Source organism: Coregonus clupeaformis, unplaced genomic scaffold, assembly GCF_020615455.1.
Source record: "Coregonus clupeaformis isolate EN_2021a unplaced genomic scaffold, ASM2061545v1 scaf0223, whole genome shotgun sequence".
Lineage (NCBI taxonomy): Eukaryota > Metazoa > Chordata > Actinopteri > Salmoniformes > Salmonidae > Coregonus > Coregonus clupeaformis.
The window spans coordinates 170,001-187,500 of NW_025533678.1; the positions used below are offsets into that span (position 1 = coordinate 170,001).

The 17,500-nt window shown below is 45.4% G+C and overlaps 3 protein-coding genes across 3 annotated transcripts in view; 1 reads left to right on the top strand and 2 right to left on the bottom strand.

The window, feature by feature from the left end:
• LOC121559081 (FERM and PDZ domain-containing protein 1-like) overlaps positions 1–6,555 on the bottom strand; it is a 20,084-nt gene extending 13,529 nt beyond the window's left edge. The window contains exons 1-3 of the mRNA XM_045214248.1: positions 6,516–6,555; positions 5,326–5,430; positions 2,245–2,340 (exon numbers count right to left, since the gene is read on the bottom strand). Of these exons, the coding sequence (XP_045070183.1) occupies positions 2,245–2,340; positions 5,326–5,430; positions 6,516–6,542 (228 nt within the window). The 5' untranslated portion in view covers positions 6,543–6,555. The remainder of the gene's footprint in view (positions 1–2,244; positions 2,341–5,325; positions 5,431–6,515) is intronic.
• Positions 6,556–6,594: 39 nt separating this feature from the next.
• The window catches only part of LOC123484191 (FERM and PDZ domain-containing protein 1-like), a 38,397-nt gene continuing 27,491 nt past the window's right edge, over positions 6,595–17,500 (bottom strand). Inside the window, exons 3-6 of the mRNA XM_045214249.1 lie at positions 14,122–14,226; positions 12,732–12,907; positions 6,723–6,825; positions 6,595–6,613 (exon numbers count right to left, since the gene is read on the bottom strand). Of these exons, the coding sequence (XP_045070184.1) occupies positions 6,595–6,613; positions 6,723–6,825; positions 12,732–12,907; positions 14,122–14,222 (399 nt within the window). The 5' untranslated portion in view covers positions 14,223–14,226. The remainder of the gene's footprint in view (positions 6,614–6,722; positions 6,826–12,731; positions 12,908–14,121; positions 14,227–17,500) is intronic.
• LOC121559083 lies at positions 11,071–12,510 on the top strand. Its single transcript, XM_041872375.1, has 2 exons — positions 11,071–11,205; positions 11,522–12,510. Exons 1-2 carry the CDS (start codon positions 11,152–11,154, stop codon positions 12,401–12,403), a joined length of 936 nt encoding a protein of 311 aa, XP_041728309.1. The 5' UTR covers positions 11,071–11,151; the 3' UTR covers positions 12,404–12,510.

A 17,500-nucleotide genomic window follows, 5' to 3' on the forward strand; every position in this document is an offset into this window, starting at 1 on the left:
GAGACAGGATCATCACTATGTCCTGGGAACAACCAGAGAGAACAGGAGACAGGATCATCACTATGTCCTGGGAACAACCAGAGAGAACAGGAGACAGGATCATCACTATGTCCTGGGAACCAAAAAGAACAGGAGACAGGATCATCACTATGTCCTGGGAACCAGAGAGAACAGGAGACAGGATCATCACTATGTCCTGGGAACAACCAGAGAGAACAGGAGACAGGATCATCACTATGTCCTGGGAACCAGAGAGAACAGGAGACAGGATCATCACTATGTCCTGGGAACAACCAGAGAGAACAGGAGACAGGATCATCACTATGTCCTGGGAACCAGAGAGAACAGGAGACAGGATCATCACTATGTCCTGGGAACCAGAGAGAACAGGAGACAGGATCATCACTATGTCCTGGGAACAACCAGAGAGAACAGGAGACAGGATCATCACTATGTCCTGGGAACAACCAGAGAGAACAGGAGACAGGATCATCACTATGTCCTGGGAACCAGAGAGAACAGGAGACAGGATCATCACTATGTCCTGGGAACAACCAGAGAGAACAGGAGACAGGATCATCACTATGTCCTGGGAACCAGAGAGAACAGGAGACAGGATCATCACTATGTCCTGGGAACCAGAGAGAACAGGAGACAGGGTATCACTATGTCCTGGGAACCAGAGAGAACAGGAGACAGGATCATCACTATGTCCTGGGAACAACCAGAGAGAACAGGAGACAGGATCATCACTATGTCCTGGGAACCAGAGAGAACAGGAGACAGGATCATCACTATGTCCTGGGAACCAGAGAACAGGAGACAGGATCATCACTATGTCCTGGGAACCAGAGAGAACAGGAGACAGGATCATCGCTATGTCCTGGGAACCAGAGAGAACAGGAGACAGGATCATCACTATGTCCTGGGAACCAGAGAGAACAGGAGACAGGATCATCACTATGTCCTGGGAACCAGAGAGAACAGGAGACAGGATCATCACTATGTCCTGGGAACCAGAGAGAACAGGAGACAGGATCATCACTATGTCCTGGGAACAACCAGAGAGAACAGGAGACAGGATCATCACTATGTCCTGGGAACAACCAGAGAGAACAGGAGACAAGACACTGATATGTTAGGCCAGTTAAACTGTAGGGTTGAGGTCAATTCACTGAGGAGAATTGGGGTTTCAGTTTCCTGGCTGAATGGACTGAATGGAAAGGTCAGTAAAATAGGGAATAACAGGATGTAGTATGTACACAGTCAGTCAGTCAGTCTTGTAGAGGAGGAGTCTATTGTCCGAGCCAGGACGGCCTGTAGAGGAGGAGTCTATTGTCCGAGCCAGGACGGCCTGTAGAGGAGGAGTCTATTGTCCGAGCCAGGACGGCCCGTAGACGAGGAGTCTATTGTCCGAGCCAGGACGGCCCGTAGAGGAGGAGTCTATTGTCCGAGCCAGGACGGCCCGTAGAGGATGAGTCTATTGTCCGAGCCAGGACGGCCCGTAGAGGAGGAGTCTATTGTCTGAGCCAGGACGGCCCGTAGAGGAGGAGTCTATTGTCCGAGCCAGGACGGCCCGTAGAGGAGGAGTCTATATGCTTCTGTAGCGTGAGGCAGCTTGATGTACAAGTACACCCCTGGACAAGACACTAGTAGACAGTATAGTACCTTAACAAATCAAATCAAATTTTATTGGTCACATACACATATTTAGCAGATGTTATTGTGGGTGTAGTGAAATGCTTGCGTTCCTAGCTCCAACAGTGCAGTAGTATCTAACAATTCACAACAATACACACAAATCTAAAAGTAAAAGAATGGAATTAAGAAATATATAAATAAATATTAGGTTTGAATATGGTGTTGAAGAAGTGTGGTACCGTATAGTAAAATATAGTTACCTTAACTGTGGTCCTCTGTAGCTCAATTGGTAGAGCATGGCGCTTGTAACGCCAGGGTAGTGGGTTTGATCCCCGGGACCACCCATACGTAAAAACGTATGCACACATGACTGTAAGTCGCTTTGGCTAAAAGCGTCTGCTAAATGGCATATTATTATTATATATTATATTAACAGTGGTGTAGAAGCAGTGTGGTACCGTATAGTAAAATATAGTTACCTTGACAGTGGTGTTGGGTTCAAACTTGAAGGCCTTGGTCTGTCTGTTATATTAGTAGTATCAACAGTATTATACTAATAATACTGTATAATATGATAGTGTAGTATGTGTATGATATAGCTACCTTGACAGTGGTGTTGGGTTCAAACTTGAAGGCCTTGGTCTGTCCGTTCTCCAGATACACCTTTAGAACGTTGGGGAGGAAGAGCAGCGAGTTGCCCTGGAAACCAGATGAATCAGGAAATAAGGATGTGTTATTATTAGCTTAATACTTTACATGAATAACTGTTATGAAAGCTGAGCTACCTGAGCTTGTGGTGATGACAGGCCAGCTAACGTTTAACACTCTGTCAGTGTCCCAAATGGCACCCTATTCCAGTGCACTACTTTTGACCAGGACCCATAGGGTAAAGTAGTGCACTATGTAGGGAATATGGTGCCATTTGGAACGCACACACTCTCTTTAACACTCTCACACTATCTCTGTTCTCTATCTCTGTTCTCTCTCTCTGTTCTCTATCTCTGTTCTCTATCTCTGTTCTCTATCTCGCTCTCTCGCTCTCTCTCTCTCTCTCTCTCTCTCTCTCTCTCTCTCTCTCTCTCTCTCTCTCTCTCTCTCTCATACTGTGTTTTCATGTCTCTCCCTCTTCATTTTCCTCCCTTCACCCCCTCTCTTCCACTCTCCTCCTCCTCCTCCTCCCCCTTTCAATACTTTATTCTTCTGTAATCACAGCTGTTCTGAAGGGAATCAGACTGGCATTGATCCAACCACTCCATCTCTTCCTGTTCTCTCTCTCTCGCTCCACCCCCCCTTCTCTCATCTCTCTTTCATTCTCCCTCCACCCCTCTCTCTCCTCCTCCTCCTCCTTTCAATACTTTATTCTCCTGTAATCACAGCTGTTCTGAAGGGAATCAGACTGGAATTGATCCAACCACTCCATCTCTTCCTGTTGTTCTCTCTCTCTCTCTCGCTCCACCCCCCATCTCTCTTTCATTCTCCCTCCACCTCTCTCTCTCCGCTCCCCTCTAATCGTTAATAGTGTGTTTACACTGAGTATACAAAACATGAAGAACACCTTCCTAATATTGAGTTGCACGGGGCATGGACTCTACAAGGTGTCGAAAGCGTTCCACAGGGAGGCTGGCCCATGTTGACTCCGATGCTTCCCACAGTTTTGTCAAGTTGGCTGGATGTCCTTTGGGTGGTGAACCATTCTTGATACACACGGGAAACTGTTGAGCGTGAAAAACCCAGCAGCGCTGCAGATCTTGACCCACTCAAACTGGTGCTCCTGGCACCTACTACCATACCCCGTTCAAAGACACTTAAATATTTTGTCTTGCCCATTCACCCTCTGAATGGAACACATACACAATCCATGTCTCAATTGTCTCAAGGCTTAAAAACAATTATTTAACCTGCCTCCTCCCCTTCAGCTACACTGGGCTGTAGTGGAACAGGTTGAGAGCTTCAAGTTCCTTGGTGTCCACATCACCAACGAACTATCATGGTCCAAACACACCAAGACAGTCGTGAAGAGGGCACGACAAAGCCTATTCCCCCTCAGGAGACTGGTTGCATCACCGCCTGGTATGGCAACTTCTTGGCCTCCGACCGCAAGGCACTACAGAGGGTAGTGCGTACGGCCCAGTACATCACTGGGGCCAAGCTTCCTGCCATCCACGACCTCTATACCAGGCGGTGTCAGAGGAAGGCCCTCAAAATTGTCAAAGACTCCAGCCACCCTAGTCATAGACTGTTCTCTCTGCTACTGCACGGCAAGCGGTACCGGAGTGCTAAGTCTAGGTCCAAAATACTTCTCAACAGCTTCTACCCCCAAGCCATAAGAATCCTGAACAGCTAATCATGGCTACCCGGACTATTTGCACTGCCCCCCCACCCCATCTTTTTACGCTGCTGCTACTCTGTTAATTATTTATGCATAGTCACTTTAACTCTACCCACATGTACATATTACTTCAACTACCTCAACTAGCCGGTGCCCCCGCACATTGACTCTGCACCGGTACCCCCCTGTATATATAGCCTCCCTACTGTTATTTTATTTTACTTCTGCTCTTTTTTTCTCAACACTTTAAGCACACTAATAAAAATAAATGCACTGTTGGTTAAGGGCTGTAAGTAAGCATTTCACTGTAATGTCTGCACCTGTTGTATTCGGCACATGTGGCCAATACAATTTGATTTGATTTGATTTGATTAAAGTGGATTTAACAGGTGACATCAACAAGGGATCATAGCTTTCACCTGGATTCACATGGTCTGTCTGTCATGTTCCTAATGTTTTGTACACTCAGTGTATTCTCGTGTAATCAGGGAATCATCCAGCCATCGATATGACCACTCCGTCTCTGGCTACGTCCCAAATGGCACCCTATTCCCTATATAGTGCACTACCCCATAGGGCTCCGGTCAAACGTAGTGCACTATATAGGGAATAGGGTTCCATTTGAGATGCAGCCTCTGTAGCTTGTGGTCCCCCCCCCACCCCCCCTCCAGTCCTCCAGGGAGCTTATTCCTCCTCTCTGTATTCATAGGTGTCACGTTCGTTCAATGACGGGACAGACCAAGGCGCAGCGTGATATACGTACATGTATATTTACTGATAAACACCACGACAAAACAACAAATGAAACGAAACGTGAAGTCCAAGGTAGCATACACACAACATACCTTATACGGAACAAGATCCCACAACCCACTAGTGCCAATAAGCTGCCTAAGTATGATCCCCAATCAGAGACAACGAGCGACAGCTGCCTCTGATTGGGAACCACACCAGCCAACATAGATCTACCCATAATAGATCGAAACATAGAAAACACACAACAAAGAATATACACACCCTGACTCAACATTTAAGGGTCCCCTGAGTCAGGACGTGACAATAGGAAAGGGACAGGATATCTAAACCATAGTGAATTGGGTTTCCAAGCCAAGCAGTGAGGATAGGGAGGAATATAGGGTTGTTACATGGATGAGAGCTTAACCACTTGTGACTAGCTACATACAGCAGTCATGTCAGCTCCATAAAGCATTTACAAAAATGTCCATTTGGTGCTTTAGAAGTCACTGCATAGAGTAGACCATACATAAATCCTGGATAGATATGACACAACAGCTTCATACAGGGCTTATAACACGTTACGCAGTGACATAAGGGTGTCATAAAGTCTGACGTACCTGAGAGTGACCGTTGACCTCGACCTCCTCAGCAAAGCGAACTTTGACTGGGTTGGACCGGAGTTTAGCTCGCTTCTCTGGGGTGATGAAGGAAGACTTGGGTCCCTGGGAAACCATATGAGGAGGAATTAGACAGAGTTTCCAAAAGGCAAGGGGCTAAAGACTGCTCCTAGCATAGACACATACACACTCCTCTCCCCACTGGAGACCTGGGTTCAATCCCTGTCTCCTTCCTGCTATGTCTGCCTCCTTCCTGTATCCCCATCTGTTTATGTACCTGTCTAAATAAAGTGTCAGAATACCTAGATCTGAAAACTAAAAAAGGCAGTGAATATACAACACAACCTCAGAGACACTAATCTGACTGGTCAACCCAACAGACAATATACAACAGAACCTCAGAGACACTAATCTGACTGGTCAACCCAACAGACAGTGGATATACAGCAGAACCTCAGAGACACTAATCTCAGAGGTCCAGACTGACTGGTCAACCCAACAGGCAGTAACGGACCGGGACATTTATTACACAGACAAACGTAAATATCACTTTGATGTAACACTGAAAACTAAAACACTAATATTGTTGCTGTTGTGGTAATGAAGTCCCTCTGCAGATGAGAACAGCGTCATCCGGGAGTGGTGTCTGCACTGTAACTGACAGCCAATCACAGCAACACATCCAGGGAGTGTTCCTAATGCGTATAGCGTGTGTGTGTGTGTGTGTGTGTGTGTGTGTGTGTGTGTGTGTGTGTGTGTCGTGTGTGTGTGTGTGTGTGTGTGTGTGTGTGTGTGTGTGTGTGATGTTGAAAAGAGTCAGTGTTCGCAGCATGTTGGTTCAGAGGGAATGAGGCTGGTGCATTATCTGCAGTCGCCCATTCATCCACACGCAAGCAGACACACACACACACACACACACAAGTGCTCCATCATGGTTCCCCACAGGCAGCAGAGTGTTGTCACACCTTTATTTTGACCTAGTAGTGTGGCCTTGGCGCGTGTTTGTGTGTGTGTGTGTGTGTGTGTGTGTGTATATAAGCACTCCTCCCCCCAGCCCTCAATGAATTTGAAATATGGTTTTGTTGACAGCATTTCATCCATCCACCTGTGAGTGTGTGGTTTCTCTGTCGGTGAAGAGAGCAACTGGTAACTGAAGGAAGAATAAAACATGGAAAATATAAGAGACTCACCACTGAGTTTCTGAGGACTGTTATCATCACAGAGCACTGACACTCCTAGAGAGAGAGAGAGATGGAGAGAGAGAGATGGTCAATATGAGGAATAAATGCTAGTGTCCTGTGTGTGTGTAGTGTGTGTGAATGTATGTGCTTGTGTGTTTGTGTGTGTGTGTATGCATGCATGCCTGTGAGTAAGTGCGTGTGTGTGTGTTATTGTACCTGATGAGGTCAGCCGCTTGCTCTGGGGTCAGGTCGTCGACGGCAACATTGTTGATCTTTACGACCTGGTCGCCAGGGACTAGCCTTCCATCAGCCGGCCCCGCTACAGACACACACACAGGATCCTCCTCATCATCATCTTCATCAACAGGGTATACAACCCTGGCGTTGCAAACGCCATGCTCTACCAACTGAGCTACATCCCTGCCGGCCATTCCCTCCCCTACCCTGGATGACGCTGGGCCAATTGTGCGCCGCCCCATGGGTCTCCCAATCGCGGCCGGCTATGACAGAGCCTGGATTCGAACCAGGATCTCTAGTGGCACAGCTAGTACTGCGATGCAGTGCCTTAGACCACTGCACCACTCAGGAGAAGCAATAAATAAAATAATTGCAGTGTGGGCATGTTTAGATATTTGTATTTGTATATATCGATCACACTTTTCACAGGAGTGTAACCCTTGTTTGTACTGTAGTCTATGGGGACTTTGTGGTATACAGTAGGTCTGTGATGGTAGTCTATATACAGTAGGTTGTCTATATACAGTAGGTAGTCTATATACAGTAGGTCTGTGATGGTAGTATATATACAGTAGGTAGTCTATATACAGTAGGTCTGTGATGGTAGTCTATATACTGTAGATATGTGAGGGTAGTCTATATACAGTAGGTAGTCTATATACAGTAGGTAGTCTATATACAGTAGGTCTGTGATGGTAGTCTATATACAGTAGATATGTGAGGGTAGTCTATATACAGTAGGTAGTCTATATACAGAAGGTAGTCTATTTACAGTAGGTAGTCTATATACAGTAGGTCTGTGATGGAAGTCTATATATAGTAGGTAGTCTATATACAGTAGGTAGTCTATATACAGTAGGTCTGTGATGGTAGTCTATATACAGTAGGTAGTCTATATACAGTAGGTAGTCTATATACAGTAGGTCTGTGAGGGTAGTCTATATACAGTAGATAGTCTATATACAGAAGGTAGTCTATTTACAGTAGGTAGTCTATATACAGTAGGTTGTGATGGAAGTCTATATACAGTAGGTAGTCTATATACAGTAGGTAGTCTATATACAGTAGGTAGTCTATATACAGTAGGTCTGTGAGGGTAGTCTATATACAGTAGATATGTGAGGGTAGTCTATATACAGTAGGTATTTTAGGGTAGTCTATATACAGTAGATATGTGAGGGTAGTCTATATACAGTAGGTAGTCTATATACAGTAGGTCTGTGATGGTAGTCTATATACAGTAGGTATTTTAGGGTAGTCTATATACAGTAGGTCTGTGAGGGTAGTCTATATACAGTAGGTAGTCTATATACAGTAGGTCTGTGATGGTAGTCTATATACAGTAGGTCTGTGATGGTAGTCTATATACAGTAGGTAGTCTATATACAGTAGGTAGTCTATATACAGTAGGTCTGTGATGGTAGTCTATATACAGTAGGTAGTCTATATACAGTAGGTAGTCTATATACAGTAGGTCTGTGATGGTAGTCTATATACAGTAGGTAGTCTATATACAGTAGGTAGTCTATATACAGTAGGTAGTCTATATACAGTAGGTCTGTGATGGTAGTCCATATATAGTAGGTAGTCTATATACAGTAGGTAGTCTATATACAGTAGGTAGTATATATACAGTAGGTCTGTGATGGTAGTCTATATACAGTAGGTAGTCTATATACAGTAGGTAGTCTATATACAGTAGGTAGTCTATATACAGTAGGTCTGTGATGGTAGTCTATATACAGTAGGTCTGTGATGGTAGTCTATATACAGTAGGTAGTCTATATACAGTAGGTAGTCTATATACAGTAGGTAGTCTATATACAGTAGGTCTGTGATGGTAGTCTATATACAGTAGGTCTGTGATGGTAGTCTATATACAGTAGGTCTGTGATGGTAGTCTATATACAGTAGGTAGTCTATATACAGTAGGTAGTCTATATACAGTAGGTCTATGAGGGATAGTCCACAGCATTTCGCTACCACCCGCTATAACATCTGCTAAACACGTGTATGTGACAAATACAATTTGATTTGATCTTCATTAAGCCCATCTCCCCTGCCGTTTCTCTCATTCCTGTAACCACCACACACACACACACACACACACACACACACACACACACACACCAGCGAAACTTCCACTAGCTCAGCAACATTCCCATCCTGTCACATGTGTCCCAAATGGCACCCTATTCCCTATAGGGCACTACTAGGACTCTGGTCAAAAGTAGTACACTATATAGGGAATTGGGTGCCATTTGGGACACACTTTAAGTCTCCACCTGGCCTTAACAACCCAAACCCTAATGGAGCCTACGGAACAACACAATTTTTAGGGTATTTTAGGGTAGTCTATATACAGTAGGTCTGTGAGGGTAGTCTATATACAGTAGGTAGTCTATATACAGTAGGTCTGTGATGGTAGTCTATATACAGTAGGTCTGTGATGGTAGTCTATATACAGTAGGTAGTCTATATACAGTAGGTAGTCTATATACAGTAGGTCTGTGATGGTAGTCTATATACAGTAGGTAGTCTATATACAGTAGGTAGTCTATATACAGTAGGTCTGTGATGGTAGTCTATATACAGTAGGTAGTCTATATACAGTAGGTAGTCTATATACAGTAGGTAGTCTATATACAGTAGGTCTGTGATGGTAGTCCATATATAGTAGGTAGTCTATATACAGTAGGTAGTCTATATACAGTAGGTAGTATATATACAGTAGGTCTGTGATGGTAGTCTATATACAGTAGGTAGTCTATATACAGTAGGTAGTCTATATACAGTAGGTAGTCTATATACAGTAGGTCTGTGAGGGATAGTCCACAGCATTTCGCTACCACCCGCTATAACACTGTGATGGTAGTCTATATACAGTAGGTCTGTGATGGTAGTCTATATACAGTAGGTAGTCTATATACAGTAGGTAGTCTATATACAGTAGGTAGTCTATATACAGTAGGTCTGTGATGGTAGTCTATATACAGTAGGTCTGTGATGGTAGTCTATATACAGTAGGTCTGTGATGGTAGTCTATATACAGTAGGTAGTCTATATACAGTAGGTAGTCTATATACAGTAGGTCTGTGATGGTAGTCTATATACAGTAGGTAGTCTATATACAGTAGGTAGTCTATATACAGTAGGTCTGTGAGGGATAGTCCACAGCATTTCGCTACCACCCGCTATAACATCTGCTAAACACGTGTATGTGACAAATACAATTTGATTTGATCTTCATTAAGCCCATCTCCCCTGCCGTTTCTCTCATTCCTGTAACCACCACACACACACACACACACACACACACACACACACACACACACACACCAGCGAAACTTCCACTAGCTCAGCAACATTCCCATCCTGTCACATGTGTCCCAAATGGCACCCTATTCCCTATAGGGCACTACTAGGACTCTGGTCAAAAGTAGTACACTATATAGGGAATTGGGTGCCATTTGGGACACACTTTAAGTCTCCACCTGGCCTTAACAACCCAAACCCTAATGGAGCCTACGGAACAACACAAAACCCATCTGGTCCCTTTTCTCTATAGCCTGTTAATCAAAATCCATCTCAATGACATCACAATCGGATTCTATAATTGTATCATTGATGCGGTAAAGGAGTCAATGGATCGCAGACGTTCCATTGACCAGATTGGCGCACATTCAACAAATCGAATTAACAAAGTGGATATTTGTCAAATCCGTCATGATTGATGTATTGTAACAGGCCCACAATGTGGTTACATAAGTCCGATTTGGATATATTTGGCTGTTTTGCTGCATAACATTTAGAAGTTGTCCGTTTCCAGGTTTAGAAGATGTGACTGCTAAATGCTAACCTCCGTTCGTCTAAGCTGGTTAACATAGCTAGCATACAGAAATCGGTGGTGGTAGTGAAATTAGATTTTAACTGTAATGCAGTTGATTGGTAACGATGACATGAACATGTATTGGGGTTGACATCCATACAGAAATTACACTCTGATTTTTACCTCAACATAGTGTGAAACACACCATAGCCTAAATGTTGGCTAATTCTGCTCGGGGGGCAATGAGGAGACTCGGGATCTTCCCCCACGCAATTGACCTCGTTACCGCATCTATGGCCAAGGGGGAGTGTTGCTTTGTTCCATCCATGGAATCTCCAGAACATTACAACGTGCATCATAGAATCAAATAGAACACTGTGTATCTCTATGACATGCATGGCCTCTTCTATTCAGAGCAGAACAGGACAGAACATTGTTATTGCTTAGTGTGGCCACATGGGGGCACTGTGTTGGTGAGCGGCAGTAGGGTGTGTAACTATGAGTACTATAGTAACTGTGGGGTGGTGAGACACCTACCTGCCCTGTTACCTCACATCTCTACAGAAGACCTGTCCTTCAATGTGGCTGACACAGTACTGGGGCTATAGCATCCCACACACCATCGGTATTACGGTACGTGTGTGTGTGTGTGTGTGTGTGTGTGTGTGTGTGTGTGTGTGTGTGTGTGTGTGTGTGTGTGTGTGTGTGTGTGTGAGAGAGAGCGAGAAGTAGAACATCTATTCGACAAGATGTTGTATTGGCACTCCAACACGTCTAAACAGCAACCAGAGTTGGAGGTTCAAGCCTTGCTCCAGAATTGCCTCCTAAATGAAAACGTATGCACTCACTAACTGCAAGTCGCTCTGGATAAGAGCGTCTGCTAAATGACTAAAATGTCAAATTTAAAATGTAAATCACTACAAAAAGTTCCTATGTCCCTGTCTTACAGGTGTGTGCGTGTACAGGTCTGGCTGTGCTCTTCTGTGTCCACTGCTGGTTGAGGAAGCTCTCCTCTGGTACCGGACAGAGGAGAGAGGAGGGGACTGGGGACTCAGGTCTGTGGAGCTGCAATGGCCAGGCTGACTCACTGGCGCCCCTAATGTCCTGGAGGACAAGTGACGGCTGCTCCTGTTCCAGGTCCTCCCTCTTCTCTCACCCCTCATTTCTAGTTTCTCCTGGCATCTTCCACCGTCTTTCCTCCTCCGTGGACCCCCTCCCTTCATCAAATCCCTCCCTCGACACACTCATCCATCCCATCACGCCATCCCCCCAAACACAGCCCCCAGTGAGAGATGGACAGGGGGATGAGAAGAAGGAGAAGGAGGAAGAGGAGTGGTTTCTGGAGAGGTACGTGGGGCCTGAGATGATCCATGTTCTCCTTAAGGCCCAACGGTCCACCTCCTCTAGGGTAAAGAAGGGTCTCTCAGACCCCACCTTACCCAGGCTCGGGGGCACCACCCTAGGCCTCGACGCTGCCATCGCCCCCCTAACCCTCCGGGCCCTACAGAGCCAACTGTTCCTCTCCTGTAAGGGAGAGCTGGATGGGACCACCACCAAAGAGGCTGAGGGGACTCAGGACGGAGCAGAGAGTCTGAACAAGCCAGAGAGGCTGGACAAGCCCAGGACGGAGCATCGTGACTGGGGTTTAGATGAGGATGGTGAGGGTGATGAGGACCAGGGTGAAAACCAGGGTGAGAACCAGGAGGGGGGTCTGGCTCTGAGGGTGACCCAGAGCGTGAGTCGGGCCCTGGGGTGGATCAGGGAGGCGGAGGGGTACCTCATCCACCCAGACTATGATGCTCTGGAGGCTGTAGTTGGATCCTACGCCTGATGGAGTAATGACTAGCAAGACTGCCAGGATCTCAGTATTGCCAAGGATGATTGGTCAAAAGACTGCCACTCGAATTCAACGGCATGTCTAATTGGTCTGATTTCTGCCACCCAACTAATCAAATTATTAAATAACATCTTCATGTGACTCAGAAACCCTATGTTGTTTTCTTTCCCTTGCTGTTTTTCTCACCAGATGTTGATTGTTAAGCTAAAACTGATCAGCAGCCCCAATGTCAGGTAATGACAACTTATGTCAAGATTATGACAGCACAATGTAGTCCTATGTCAGGGTTATAATAGCTCTATGTCATGTTTATGTAGCCTACCTGGGGTGACGTCCTGCACCAGTATGGGTGTCTGAGGTGTCAGGGTGAGCCCATGAGTGTTGAGGAGGGGGTCTCGTAGGATCTGGACGGTCAGTCTAACCGGGTAGTTGTTCTTCTGGTCCTGACCGCTAGACTCTCCCCCCGCAGCCGCCTTCCCATCTACCAGGATACGCTCTCTGATTGGGGTAGAGACGAGGTATCAGCCAATCAGAATCAGAGGACAAGGTAGCAGCCAATCAGAATCAAGGAAACATACAGATGGAGAAGATGTCATCCAATGAAAAGGAGAGGACAACAGAAGGACAAGGTATCAGCCAATCAAAATAAACAAGGAAACACTTAATTATAATAATCTCCAACAGATGATCCCCAATATTGCCTTGAATAACCAGGCCTAACCCAGACAAAACCATTACTAGTCCCCAGGCCTAACCCAGACAAACCAATTACTAGCCCCCAGGCCTAACCCAGACAAACCAATTACTAGCCCCCAGGCCTTACCCAGACAAACCAATTAGTAGCCCCCAGGCCTAACCCAGACAAACCCATTACAGCCCCCAGGCCTAACCCAGACAAACCCATTAATAGCCCCCAGGCCTAACCCAGATAAAACCATTACTAGCACCCAGGCCTAACCCAGACAAACCAATTACTAGCCCCCAGGCCTAACCCAGACAAACCCATTACAGCCCCCAGGCCTAACCCAGACAAACCCATTAATAGCCCCCAGGCCTAACCCAGACAAACCCATTAATAGCCCCCAGGCCTAACCCAGATAAAACCATTACAGCCCCCAGGCTAACCCAGGATAACCCATTACTACCCCAAGGCCTAACCCAGACAAACCCATTACTAGCCCCCAGGCCTAACCCAGATAAAACCATTACTAGCCCCCAGGCCTAACCCAGATAAAACCATTACAGCCCCCAGGCTAACCCAGGATAACCCATTACTACCCCAAGGCCTAACCCAGACAAACCCATTACTATCCCCCAGGCCTAACCCAGATAAAACCATTACTAGCCCCCAGGCCTAACCCAGACAAACCCATTACTAGCCCCCAGGCCTAACCCAGACAAACCCATTACTAGCCCCCAGGCCTAACCCAGACAAACCCATTACTAGCCCCCAGGCCTAACCCAGACAAACCCATTACTAGCCCCCAGGCCTAACCCAGACAAACCCATTATTAGCTCCCTGGCTATCCCAGACAAACCCAAGCTAGTCGGGCCTAATGCCAAAGATAACCCTGTTGCTGGAGTCTCTGGAGCATCGTAGCCATCACCCCACCATCTGCTCCACACGGCTGGTCCTACCTAACCTAACCTAACCTAAACCTGAACCTGAATCTGAACCTAAACCTAAACCTAAACCTAATCGTAATACTGACCTGCTGCTGGAGTCCCTGGAGCGTCGTAGCCATCGCCCCACCACCTGCTCCACCCGACTGGTCCTGCGGGACGGGGAGCGGCTTCTGTCCCGCTCCTCCATTTAACTACAGACAGGGGTTAAAGGTCAGAGGTCAGAGGCCAAGGATGAGAGTAGGGGTTCAAATATAGCTTAACATTGTGACCATTGTTCCATTGCCTGCATTAGAGGTATGCACGCAGAAATGTCAGAACATTCAATGAGCAACATTTCCTGTATGACCTGGGGATGTATGCTTGGGAGGGTGTGTCCTCTATCTCTGATTCAGAACTTTAAATGTTTTACCTCTCTGTTGAACTCTGTTGCAGATAAGCATGCCCCATATACAATATTATGGGTTAAAGACAGCTCTAATCCATGGTTCACACATTAATTGTCTGAAAGATTTCATGAAAGAAACTTAGCTTGGGCTAAGGCTAGATTGACTGATTCTACCTCTGACTGGCAGTCCTTCAGACATTTGAGAAATAGATGTCTTACTCTGGTTAGAAAAGCAAAGTCAACATACTTCTTGAATTGTATAACAGAGAGTGGTGGAAAGAAATCCAGCTCCATTCTGGAGTGATCAAATCAAATCAAAACAACAAAGCTCCACCCCGTCATTACCCCAGTAGGTTATGACAGCCTCTGGTCCCATAACAGACGCTTGTAATAACCATTGTGCCTCAACTGTCCATCTATTCGAAAGAATGGTTTCTGGAAAGGAAAAGGCTCAATGCTCGCTCACCATTAAACATTCTTAGTTTATAAAACCATAAAAAAGTATTTGTTTCATTGGGGAGCAAGTCTTTTTGCACGTTTTCCTTTCCAATTATGTTTACACATTTTTAGGTTGCACCTCGACTCACGTTAGTTGAACACCCTCTACTTCTTACCAAAGAATGGTTTCTGAAAATACCTAAAGTTCCACTGGAGGGAGTCCTTTATTCAGATTTTACATTTACATTTTACATTTTAGTCATTTAGCAGATGCTCTTATCCAGAGCGACTTACAGTTAGAAACTGGGCAGTAGATAGCAGAGAATGATGCACTTCCAGGCTCTTTTTTTTCATTTCAACCATTTTATGTCAGTGATGTATTAAGTGCCTTACAAAAAATGGATGTAAAAAAATCCACAGGAGCTGATTCACTTGATCCCTTTCTACTGCAGCTTTCTGCCCCCCTTAAACTTTGGCCCACATGTTTTATTTAATAATTGCTTCTGGTGCGATCCCTGAGATCAGGAAGGCGTTGCATGTCCTCCCCTTTTACAAAGGTGGGGATTCTTCTGACCTAGATAACTACCGCCCAGTTTCTAAACTATCTTGCCTTGCAAAAAATTAGAATCACTGGCATCTCTCAGCGAATAACTTTTTTTTACTTCAAAATACACACTGTGGCCAGCTCACAGGTACACCACCCTGTTCACAAAAATGGTTCGCTCCAACAGACAGTGAGTCACGTGGCAGTGGCTTGCTATATAAAGCAGGCAGACAGGCATCGAGGCATTCAGTTACTGTTCGATTGAAAGTTAGAATGGGCAAAACTAGTGACCTAAACAACTTTGAGCATTGTTTGATTGTCAGTGCCAGGCGCGCCGGATCCAATATCTCAGAAACGTCCGGCCTCCTGGGCTTTTCACGCACGACAGCGTCTAGAGTTTACCGAGAATGGCGCGACAAACAAAAAACATCCAGTCAGCGGCAGTCCTGTGGGCGAAAGGTGAGAGGTCGAAGGGGAATGGCAAGAATCGTACAAGCTAACAGGCGGGCCACAAACAGACAACTAACGGCGCAGTATAACATTCGTCAATCCTTGTCACGGATGGGCTATTGCAGCAGACGACCACACCGGGTTCCACTCCTATCAGCTAAAAACAAGAAGAAGCGGCTCCAAAGATCGCCTGGTCTGACGAATCCCGGTTCCTGTTGCGTCATGCTGATAGCAGAGTAAGGATTTGGCATAAGCAGCATGAGTCCATGGCCCCATCCTGCCTGGTGTCAACAGTACAGGCTGGTGGTGGTGGTGTAATGGTGTGGGGAATGTTTTCCTGGCACACGTTAGGTCCCTTGATACCAATTGAGCAATGTTTCCATTCCACTAAGAATTCAGGCTGTTTTGGAGGCAAAGGGGGGTCCGACCCGGTACTCGATGGGTGAGTGTACAAAATACAGGTGAAAGCTATGATCCCTTATTGATGTCACCACATTTAGTTTTAACGCTCCACATTTTTGGAATCACTTACAAAGTTCATTACATTTGGATACCCTGGTGCCACTAGGGCGGTTAAAAATCCTGATGATAAATGAGTTCACCAAGGTGCACAATTGTTTTGATTGACTTTATACATTGTTTCTAATGCCTGTGATGTTTCTGATGTTCTAATGTAATGTACTGGTTGTTCTATCTTGTATCTTGTACTTTTACCGTTTATTTGATGTCCTCAGGGCACCATTGGAAATGAAACCCTGGTCTCCATTTTTGATGCCACGGTTTGGCAAGTTGAATATTCTGTGAACCTCCGTGTGTGTGTGTTTGTCTGTCGACTTCCATGTACGTAACTGTACACGCACGCGCGCGCACACACACACACACACACACACACACACACACACACACACACACACACATACAGTAACAGTCAAACGTTTTTCTTTATTTTTACAATTTTTTTTAGAATAATAGTGAAGACATCAAAACTATGAAATAACATATATGGAATCATGTAGTAACCAAAAAAGTGTCAAACAAATCAAAATATATTTTATATTTGAGATTCTTCAAAGTAGCAACCCTTTGCCTTGATGACAGCTTTGCACACTCTTGGCATTCTCTCAACCAGCTTCACCTGGAATGCTTTTCCAACAGTCTTGAAGGAGTTCCCACATATGCTGAGCACTTGTTGGATACTTATCAGCAGAAATAAAACCCTTGAATGACTAGATGTCCAAATGTTTGACTGGTACTGTATACATTATTCAGTAGAGTGCTGTATGTTGTTTGGGGGACCAGAGATGATGTCACTAGGGATTGTGATGCTCTAATTGGTCTGTAGACCAGACAGGCTGTGATTGTCTGATAATCTACATGTGGTGTGCAGGCTAAATGGGTCCTGATGGTCCATGATGTCAATAGATCTCAATCCATATGCTTCCTAATTGGCAATCTCAGCTGTGGTGTCTCTTTTAGATGGGTCTCCAAAGGTTCATTTGAGTGAGGAGGTGATCATCTAAAATGGAAATGTGGTTGTAATGGACAGTGGTGCCATCCCAAAAGGCACCCTATTCCAATGGTTGGCCCGGCCACAGAAAGAACATGTGGGTGGGTGGGTGAGTGAGTGAATCAAAAATGGATGGATGGT